Source organism: Magnolia sinica, chromosome 3 (genome assembly GCF_029962835.1).
Source record: "Magnolia sinica isolate HGM2019 chromosome 3, MsV1, whole genome shotgun sequence".
NCBI classification, from domain to species: domain Eukaryota; kingdom Viridiplantae; phylum Streptophyta; class Magnoliopsida; order Magnoliales; family Magnoliaceae; genus Magnolia; species Magnolia sinica.
The window spans coordinates 129,981,493-129,992,710 of record NC_080575.1 but is presented as its reverse complement, the minus strand read 5'-3'; the positions used below and the strand labels follow the sequence as shown (position 1 = coordinate 129,992,710).

General features: G+C 41.5%; 1 protein-coding gene across 1 annotated transcript; it reads left to right on the top strand.

Annotated features, from left to right (window-relative positions):
- The first annotated feature begins 4,874 nt into the window (after nt 1–4,874).
- LOC131241321 (G-type lectin S-receptor-like serine/threonine-protein kinase At5g24080) lies at nt 4,875–10,207 on the top strand. Its single transcript, XM_058240119.1, has 5 exons — nt 4,875–5,265; nt 6,370–7,712; nt 7,866–8,046; nt 9,024–9,477; nt 9,648–10,207. Exons 1-5 carry the CDS (start codon nt 5,012–5,014, stop codon nt 10,017–10,019), a joined length of 2,604 nt encoding a protein of 867 aa, XP_058096102.1. The 5' UTR covers nt 4,875–5,011; the 3' UTR covers nt 10,020–10,207.
- Nucleotides 10,208–11,218: the final 1,011 nt, after the last annotated feature.

Here is an 11,218-nt window from a genome sequence, read left to right as displayed (position 1 = left end):
ACTCGGTTTGGGTCAGGCCAGCTGTGCATCGGATCGGATGGAGTAAGCTGACCCAGACTCGGTCTCAGATCAGATCGAATTCAAATCAGTTACTTGAAAATTCGGATCAATCGAGTCGGACCCAATCCGGTCCGACTCGACTCGGTGCCCACTTCTACATCGAACCCAATCAACGTATATGTAGATGATTGGATAGACCAAAGATCAGACACGGTAATCTCTCCTAGACGTAAATTTCCTACCCCTTGTTAGGAGATCACTAGTAACCGAAAGCTCTCTATACACTAGCGGTGATATTGGTTTGACATCTATTCTATCCATTCATTTTGCCATTTCATGTCTGGACATGCGCGAGCGGATCTAAAACTCAAGTGGACCACACCACAAGAAATGGTATGGATTGAATGTTCACCATAAAAAAGTTTGAATACACAAAAGTTTTGAGACAAGCTTATATTGTATTTTTCATTACCTTATTCAATTGGATGCAATATAAACATCGCAGTGGGCCTTAGGAAGGTTTCAAGGGATGGGCATATATATCCTCACTATTTCTAAGTGGTGTGGAAAGACTTTGTGGATGAGATTCATGCTGTTGATGTGTTAAATCTATTGGTAACATGGATTTGTCGATGTCATTGCCATCGATAAATGCTCAATTTTATTGAGAAAATTTGAAAAATCCATATGGATTGTCGGAACATTTTATTGTTGCTACTCAATTACTTTGAAGGAGTTTGATGCCATCAAAATATCTTCCACGGAGTGTTGATGCCATCGAAGGTCACATCGACGATGCACATAGAATTATATAAGTGCGCGATTTGTTTTATATTCTGGTTGTGATAGTTTATATATTAGGTGTAATCTGAATTTGAGAGAGAGAGAGAGAGAGAGAGAGAGAGAGAGGTGTATTAGGATGGGATGCCAACCCTAAGTTTATGAGTAGAGTCACTATGGTGTGTATCTTTCATCAAACGAATTCATCATGTGTGACTCATGAGAACAACATAAAGATACAAAAATGCATGAGCTTAGTGCTTTATGGAATGCGTAAAATGGGTTGAACAGGATTCAATGGCATATAAACAGCAGTGGCTAGAGTCGAGACACATCATTGCAGTAGGTTAGGAGATATTCCAGGGAACCTCTTCATACAACATGTACGAAAGCTCTGTTGACCCACCGTGTTATCCACAGGACATCCTGGTGGATGTAACACAAACATTAAGGGGGTCTCCACAGAGCTTTGGATTACAGGGGAGCCGTTACAGGAAAGTTGTGTCCAGGAATAAATTTGTTACCTCTTTTCCCGGGTGTATAGGAGAGATTTGTTAGAATGCAGTCTCTTATGTTTCGCGGTAAGATACATCGAGATTCCAATTCATCCAAACCGTTTATATGATAGGTCTAACTTTGTAGGTGGACAGACAACGGATAAAATTTCTCAATTGAAGGGATGGATCTCTCACAAATATCATAGTATAGTGGCCCCACCTAGCTTCCCAACGGAGGGGATCTGAGGCAATCCGAGTGCCTCCATGTGTACTCAGAAACTTTAAGGGAGACACACCGAAGGGACCAATAGGATCTGGCCATCCACCAACACTTCCTGAGGCCCACCGTGATGTTGATATCCACCGAACACTTGATAGATTCGCTTACCTTGGATAGACGACAGATCAAAGTTCCAGGTTTCTGGTTTCTACGACTGATACCCATGTTTTCGAGATCCAGACCATTTGTCTCTTGGGCTCCCTAGTGTAAGGCTGCTTACCAAAAGTATCCTGCATTGTAAGATCCTATCCTTCACTTTTGGGTTTCTTTCTGTTGAACGTGAAACCTATTTGAAGGCCACGAATTGAAAGGTTAGGATCATCCTGATGGGGAGATTTCTGGGGCATGGTCAAACCCCATGGAGCAGAAAATCCTGACTCTATTATGTAACAAACTTACAACCCGAGTATAACTTCCTCGAAATCCTGACTCTACTCATTTAACAGTCTGAACGTACCATTGACTTTGGGATGTCATGTTGGGCCACTTTATTTCCAGCTCTAATTGATCTAGATGCCGGTTACCAACCGTCCGATCGGTGTGAAGTGAGGCGTGCCCAGTGGGCTATCTACAAATGACACGTCCTCCTCTTAAGCATGACTTTTCGCTGTTGAGGGACCTTTTTCAAACACGGGTGTTCCGTCCCATGCTTCTCTTTGATGGCTTGGCCGGTCCTGTTGGGAGCGCCGCTTCGGTGATACCAGGTAAACACCGACTTCGGGGAGGCCACGACAATGGGGCCCACCTTTATGTGTTTTGTGTATATCCATGCTGCCCATCCGTTTTTACAGCTCATTTTAAGGCATGGGCCAAATAATGAAGCTGATCCAAATCTCATGTGGACCACACCACCGGAAGTAGTGGTGTCCACCATTAAAACTTTTTATTGGCCACAAAGTTTTGGATCAAGCGATGTTTTTGTGCTTTTCCTTCATCCATGTCTGTGTGACCTTATCAACAGGTTGGATAGAAAATGAACATTATGATAGGCCCTAAAAGTTTTTAATGGTGAGCATTTAATCACCATTATTTCTTGAGTGTGGTCCATTTGAGATTTGAATCGATTTTATTTTTTGTATAACAGTTTAAAATGATCTTTAAAAAAAATGGACAGACGGCGTGGATATATAACACATATATCAACGTGGTCCCTACTGTCCCGGCCTTACTCAATCGCAACAGGACTTTCATACACGTATCAAACAAGCGTCTCAATCGGTTCGAGATAAGGCAATGAAACCGACGCAGATTGGCGGACGGCGTCGGACGGCGTAAGTCAATACCGTTTGGTGTACGGAGTATACTATGTTTGGCCGTCTTTTTCTCCCCATGTGTGTGAGCCCAATACGAAAGCATCTCCAAAGCTCAAGTGGCCTAAAGCAGAATAACCACTGGGAATACTGACGTCCACTGTTGAAAACTTCCTAAGCTTACGGTGATATTTATTTATCATCCGACCTGCCTATAACTTCACAGATCTCAACTTGGTCTAAAACTTTTGTGCCCTCGTGATATTTTCAATGGCAGGCGTCCAATTAATAATGTTTATTACGGTGTGATTCACTAAACTCTGTGGGGCCCACCATCATTTATGCAATTTATCCACTCCATCCATCCATTTTATCAAATAATTTTAGTTCGTTAAAAGGAGCACACCACTAGAAAAAGTGTTAATTAAATATCTACTGTTGAAAAGTTCTTGGTGGCTAAGGAAGTAATTTTAAATCAAGTTGGTAATTGTGTTTTCGCTTCATCCATGTCTGTGTGATCTTATCAACAGGTTGGTTGACAAATAAACATCAGTGGAGGCATTGTAAAGGTTTCAATGGTGAAAGTTAATACTTTCATGATATTTTATGGTATGGTCCACTTGAGTTTTGTATATGCTTCAATTTTGAGTTCAACTCCTAATATGATATGAAAAAATGGATGACCAATATGGATAAATAACATGCGTTCACATTGGGCCCAATAGAATTTACTCAATACAATATGAGCATACTAAGTAACTCAATACTCTAAAATTTGATGACAAAATGTTCCAACGGCATGGATAAGACATATACGGTGGGCACTATTAAGCTTACTCTTTACACTATACTCAATCACCAGGCCGAGTGACACCGGTGGTATCCACATTAGCATCAACTAATGCTGGAAAATCTTTCTAGCCCCTCTATACGCTTTGTACATTCATTTTTGTGATATCATATAGGAGAATCAGCCGAAGAATGAGACAAATCTAAATTTAAAGTACATCACACCATAGGATTAAAACCTCCTAGAGGACTTAAGAAAGATTTTGGATCCAAGTTGATAGTTGTTATTATTTTTATTTTTTTTTTCCTTTTCACTCATATCTCTATGACCTAATTAACCGGTTGGATATGGCAAATAAACATTTTAATAAGCCTTGGGAAGTTTCTAATGGTGAGCATTCCAATCACCACAGTTTTCAACAGTGTAATCTACCAGATATTTAGATTTGTTTTGTTTGTTTTGTTTTTCCTGGGTTGATACTAATATAATATTGAAAAATGAAGAAAAAATTAGCATGGCAGACGCTTCCCTTTTATGCCTTTTATTTTCACCGCCGAATACTTAGGTTATGAAAGTACATTTTTAAGGTACGCAAAGATGATTTTGGAGAAAAATATCTCATAATTTTAGGCTAGAGTAGTTGAAAATAGTAAGGGTATTTTCATCATCAAGGGTTTGTCTGTGCGGGTAAAGGTGTAAGGCTATTTCCATCATTGTAGGTTTGTCTGAACGGATAAAGGCCTTGTCTGGTAAATAGGTTTTGTTTTGGTCGAATAAATAAAAGACGGAGGGCCGGTCGCATATATAATAAAAAGGTTCTGAGATGGTATTGGCGATCCACGTCCAATCCAACCCGTCCAAATTGCGGGGTCATTATGGATCGGTTTTAGCCTCCCAGTCTCATTGAATGGATGGATGCTAACTTCGCTAGTTGTGGCCATAAAATGGACAGTCAAATTGAAAAACGACCAAATTCCCAACTTCAACAAAGACCATCTACTAGTCAGAGGTTAAGGATCCAGTTAATCCGGTTGGAGGGTAAGACCAGAAATCCAGTGGGCCCACAATTCTGATGGCTTCGATTGATGCACATGTAGTCCCACATGGAAAATGGCTGTTGCATGCCCATGGATTTTCATACTCTACCGGGCTATCGATGTCTTTTCCGACTCAAATGATGGGCACGTGTCACCTCTGCTAAGCAGAGAAACAGGCGGCTATGATTAGTGGGAGTTTCAAACTGTTAGCTCAACTACCACATTACAGGTGTAAAATCGTATACGTCTCACGCGCACGACTCTTACCGTACTCGTCCATCGTTCTCCTTTCACTGGCAGCCTATATACTAGTGCTGAAACCAAAGCCAAATGCCTCATGCTTTTAAGCTCTGTAAACTGAATTTCATATCTCATCCATGTTCATGGCTGCTTCTTGCTTGGTCCTGTTCTTCACGTTTCTTGTGCAGCTGGTGGACCGCCGGACTTGTCTTGCAGCGGGCCGGATTCCAATCGGTTCCAAACTGTCAGCCACTGAAAACCAGTCATGGGTCTCTGACAACGGAACCTTTGCTTTTGGATTTGCTTCCATGGATGCCCCCAATGAATTGCAACTAGCAATTTGGTACGCCGGACTTCCTGGAGATCAAACTATAGTTTGGTCTCCTAATAGGTAATTAACCAATTTTGAGGCTAGTAATTCAATGGTTAAGATTGCTCGTTGAGTGCAACTTATTGAGCTATGTGGAAAATGGTGCCAGCTTATATATTGGTAGCTTGGAATGTGCGGATCGATCCCAAAGATTCAAATAATGGGCCCCTTCATCCAATCTAACTTTTTAAAATCTTTATTTTATGTAAGTTGGTTAACCATTTTCTTCTTATACAACATGCATCTTATGACCACCAACTGATCAATATACAAGTGGTGACTGTAAGTTTTAGTACAGACTCGATGCAAAACTGGGTACAATTCAGACCATCTAAATTGATGAATGCTTTTGTAAGACTTGTGGATGGGTGCTACCTTGGGCTATCTATGGGCCAAGCTGGCATGTCGGGCTCTCGGGCTTGGCCAGTTTCAGCCTGGATTTGGCAGCTTGTGTGGTCGAGGTGTGGGGCGTAAGCCTTAAAGTGAAGCCCATTTATTAATAAAGAGAGCTGGAGTTGTGTATAAAAGCCTGTCAGCTTAGCCCTAATCTAGCTCAATCTAGCTCATTTATAGCTTCTAATGGTATATTTAAAAATTTTATTTCTTCTTTTTTCCATATAAAATATCAAATGACTAGTTCATATTATATCATTTATTAATAGCAATTAATACTCTTACATATTATTTCAATTTAAATAGCAATTAATATTTTTCTAGAAGACTTTCAATTTTAAAGATGGTAAATAAGTTTTGAGTTTAGGGTTGAACTGAACTAAGTCATTTATTAACTGATAAGGCGCCAATCCATTCTAGCCCTTGATGGGACTGCAGAAAGCTTGGGCTTCTGAAGGTTAGATTGGATTGACTTTGGCCCAATCCAAACTCAGCCGGTTTTTTTCTTGTTTTTTTTACACACGCACACACACACGCTTACACACGCACGCCGTGGGATTTCACCGCTGGTGGGTACTCGAACCCTTGACCCGGTGTTGAAACTCAGCCGGTTGACAAACCTAGCGCTACCATTTAGGAAATCCGACCAAAGTTACACTAATTCCAGTAAGCAATAGCCATTTTAAGTCCTTAATTCGCTCACGGATTCCTTCGCATCTCCAATGTATGCAGAGATTCCCCCGTCGGAAGGAATGCGACCCTGGAACTCGATAGTACTGGAAATCTTGCACTTATCGACCGGAATTCCCTCATATGGACGTCAAACACCTCCGGTCAGGGAGTTGAAGCAGCTGTGATGTTAGATTCCGGCAGCTTCATCCTCTACAACAGCACCCTTCACGTGGTCTGGCAGAGCTTCTCTCACCCGTCTGACACACTCTTGCCAGGCCAACCCTTAACAATCTCATCTGAACTCACCACTCCCAACTCTCGCAGCAGTTACTACAGTTTAAAGATGCTCCAGCAGACTACCTCCCTTAGCCTGGCACTCACATACAACTTGCCGACATCTGACACCAACTCGCCAGAATCTTACTCCAACTATTCTTACTGGTCTAGCCCAGAGATCTCAAATGCGACGGGTGAGGTCACCGCACATTTAGATGGAGCCGGCAACTTTGGAATTGTATATGGCAGGGATCCTGCCGGGACGGTGTATGTGTATAAGAACGACGGCAGCAGCATGGGTGCATCGAGTGGAAATCGGACGGTTCTTCGACGACTCACGATCGAGACGAATGGGAATTTACGCCTCTATAGATGGGATTATGATGTCAATGGGTCTAGCCAATGGGTTGTGGACTGGGCTGCGGTGTCGAACCCGTGTTCTGTCGCGGGAATCTGTGGCAATGGGATATGTAATTTGAACGGAAGTAAGACCAATTCCAGCTGTAGTTGCCCACCGGGGGCCTCCCTAGTGGGTCCTGGCAGTGTTGGGTGTTTTTCGAATTTATCCCCTCCGTTGGAGAGTTGTGACACTCAAAGGTCTGGATTCAAGATGGCGACGGTCCCTGCGACCAACTATTACTTCTCAGAAGATTCAATCATCATGAATTACAGCGACATCCAAACAAGCTCCAAGTGCGCAGAATCTTGCCTTTTGGATTGTGATTGCATTGCATCAGTTTACGGGCTGTCGGAAGAGATGACGTACTGTTGGATTCTGAGGAGTATGGTGTTTGGGGGATCAGAGGATCCAAGCTCAACCTTTTTTGTGAAGGTTGGAGTCAACAGCTCAAGCACGGCGCCTGGAGGTGGGAATCGAAGGTACGGCCCGCCATCGCCATCAGGAGAATCTGAATCCCACCATGAAAAGGTCCTGGTTATCCCCATTGTTCTCTGCATGTTTGTTATCATTGGCTTCCTCTGCTTCTTGTTATATCGCATTGTCAACAAGAGGAGATTGCAGCAAAATGCCATCAATGGCAATCTGACAGTGCCTGGAGCGCCCAGGAATTTCAGTTTTCGTGATCTGCAGATTGCAACCAGTAATTTCTCTCAGATGCTTGGATCTGGTAAGACAATATCTAAACCCCCAAGGATTGATGGAAGGTTTCTAAACAATCCATGTTCGAAATTCCCAACCTGACTTGGAAATTGGTCTTTCAATTTCTGAAAAACAGATAAATAATTTATCAATTAACAGGCTCTTCGGTGTATGATTGTAGGCGGTTTTGGAAGAGTTTACAAGGGAAGTCTTGGAGATGGGACATTGGTTGCAGTGAAGAAACTAGAAAGGGTCTTACCTCATGGTGAGAAGGAATTCATAACAGAAGTAACTACCATTGGGTCCATGCATCATATGAACTTGGTCCGTCTGTGCGGCTTCTGCTCCATGGGTTCCCATCGGTATGTACTTTTCTCATCTTCACCATTAGTTCTATTTTCGATCATCTTGTATTTCCACACCATAGGATGCCATACTTGTGTGAGTTTGTAATTTCAATACCCATGCAGGTGATTCCATTATTAGTTACAAAGAGCCCTAAATTGAAATTTAGCTGAATGTGTTGGTAAGGTGACTGTGTTTGGAACTCATCATGCGATTTGGGCAGCATGGAAAATACAGCCGGATTTTCAATGCCTGAAATACATTATGCTAAAACCCACATCTTTAGGCACTTCACGAATCTCATGTTACTCTTTTTTTTTTTTCTTTTTTTTGTGGGGGGGGTTAGCTTGTTAGTACACACACACACACCATGTTAGCCACCCCCGCTAGGGATCGATACAAAGACCTCAAGTGTTGAAACGAGGTATCTACAGTCAGTCTGCCAGTTGAGCTATGGATCTGGGTGTGAATCTCATGTTACCTGAGGTCAATGTAATGATAGAAAAGAGATTAAGATTATCATTTAGTGCCTGTTTAAGTGCCACTTTAAAATGAGTTCATCTCATTTTAGTTAATTGCAGTTATGTATTAGATATCATATTTCTTTCTTTCTTTTCTTTTTTTTCTTTTTGTTAAGGATTACAAATAATCTCGGTAGCCAACAATCATGATCTCTAATCCATAATCAGGCTTAAATAAAATGAGATAAACTCATTTTAAAGTGGCACCCAAACAGGCACTAAAAGCCACTACGTGTTTTGCTCATATACCATTTTGAGCTGGTTTTGACAGAGAACACAAGTAATAGGCTTCCTAAAGGCTGATTGACCATTTCCCAAACGCACTGAAATTTTATAAGCCATCCACTGGTGTTGGAACAATTGGAAATTATATTTCCAGCGAATTCCAAGCTGGGCATTTTAATACATCAAAACTCGATTAAGAAAAAAAATATTTACTGTACAAACTGTTTCTAATTTTTATTCATTGACAGGCTCTTAGTGTACGAGTTTATGAGTAATGGGTCTTTGGACAAATGGATATTTCCTTCACAGAACAACCGTGACAGGCTACTGGACTGGAAGACCCGTTTCCAAATTGCGATTGGAACTGCACAAGGTATAGCATATTTCCATGAGCAATGCCGGAATCGGATCATACACTGCGACATCAAGCCGGAGAATATCCTACTTGACGAGAACTTCTGTCCGAAAGTATCAGATTTTGGACTGGCAAAGTTGATGGGCAGAGAGCACTCTCAGGTTGTAACCATGATTAGAGGCACTAGAGGCTACTTGGCCCCTGAGTGGGTCAGTAATAGGCCCATCACCGTTAAAGCTGATGTCTACAGTTATGGAATGCTGCTTCTAGAGATCATTGGAGGCCGTAGAAATGTTGACATGTCATTAGAATCAGAGGATTTCTTCTTCCCCGGGTGGGCATTCAAGGTATTCTTCTTTAAAATGCCCCTGTTGGGCATTCGTCATCCATCAAATTTGATCCTCTCTCTCTCTCTCTCTCTCTCTCTCTCTCTCTCTCTCTCTCTCTCTCTCTCTCTCTCTCTCTCCTATTCCCATAGCCTCTATGATACTAACCATAGGAAAATTGCTCTCTTCAGGAGATGACGATTGGGAGACCAACGAAAGTTGCTGATAAGAGGCTGAAAGGAAAGGTGGAACAAGAAGAGTTGGTGATGGCTATGAATGTTGCCTTCTGGTGCATCCAGGAAGAGATTAGCATGAGGCCCTCAATGGGAGAAGTGGTGAAGATGCTGGAAGGATCACTTGAGGTTGAACCACCACCCATGCCTCAGTCTGTCTTGGAATTGGTTGAGGAAGGCCTAGATAATGTATACAAGGCCATGAAGAGGGAGTTCAATAACAATAGCTCCTTCACGATCAATAGCCGTCACCAACATAGCTCCTTCACAATCAATACCCAACCATCATCACATGCTACATGTAGTTATTCCACCATGTCACCCAGATAACAATGTGGGATCACTTGCCGACTCGATAGGCAACTTTGAGATGTCTGATGCATGTGAGCAGGGAAGGATAATTTCAGACCTACCAATTCCAGGCTCAACCATTCAAACGAGTTTATCTAACTAGTTAAATTATAGGAACTCTATCTTAAGTAGGCTTTAAATGATAGATTTTCCTTGAGGAGAAGGGACAGTTCGAAATGCTTAACAACTAAATGAGTGCAACAGTAATTAGAACCAAGCTCTAAACCATTATCTTAATCACTGTTTGGAACAGGAAGCAAATTACAGTTGCACCTTATAGGGGAGTTATTTTATACTCTGCCCATATTTGATATGCAGGCACTCAGAAAATGCAACACGCAGCCTATATTAACTCAAATTAACCAACTAAATTGTTGAACGCACTGTTGATAAGTCACAATCCAGAATCAAATTTGTTGGAAAACTCTAACCTCTATTTGTGGACACTTTTTAACTAAAATAGGACCATTGGACATTCTTCCAATAAATGATCACCAATACAATAGTCAGGTAATCAAATAAGCGTAACTTTTAGTTCACGATCATCCAAACTAGACCAACAATTTGGAGAGTTTAATTTGAAATAAGTGTATGCCCAATCGCATACACAATATCTAAGTAATTTCCAAGTTCCTGCATATCCATCACACATTTAAAGCATCAAATTTTTTCTCATTTTTATATCCTGCAACTTATGTAATTGATGAGGTTTAGAATTTTAATTAAATGGGTTAAAATAGAGTTACCATAACAACATATCCTTCTGTCAAGGGGAGAGACATCACCTGTGGAAATTTAAAATTCGCTATGGCTGCAGGAAGTAAACTGCAAAAGAGTTTGAAATGGACCTGTTCGAAATTTGTGTAGTAAGCCCCCAATGAATTAGGGAAGCATGGACTGGAGAAGTGCATTAAATCAGCTCAAGATGACAAATGAGCTTAATGCGGCAAAGAGCCAAATTGATGGTCCATCTTGTGGTCTGCTAATGATTAGCATTGCTGCAAACGTATCCCATATTGATGTAGAGCGGGTTGCAGACACTTTCATGGCAAAGATGGACCAGAGAAGGCCTGATCAGAGGCGAAACAATCCGGACCATCAGAACCTTAAAACAGTCGTATCTCGCAAACCGGGATGAGTTTTTCGACATATCATATATGATTTTGGGGTAGGAGAAG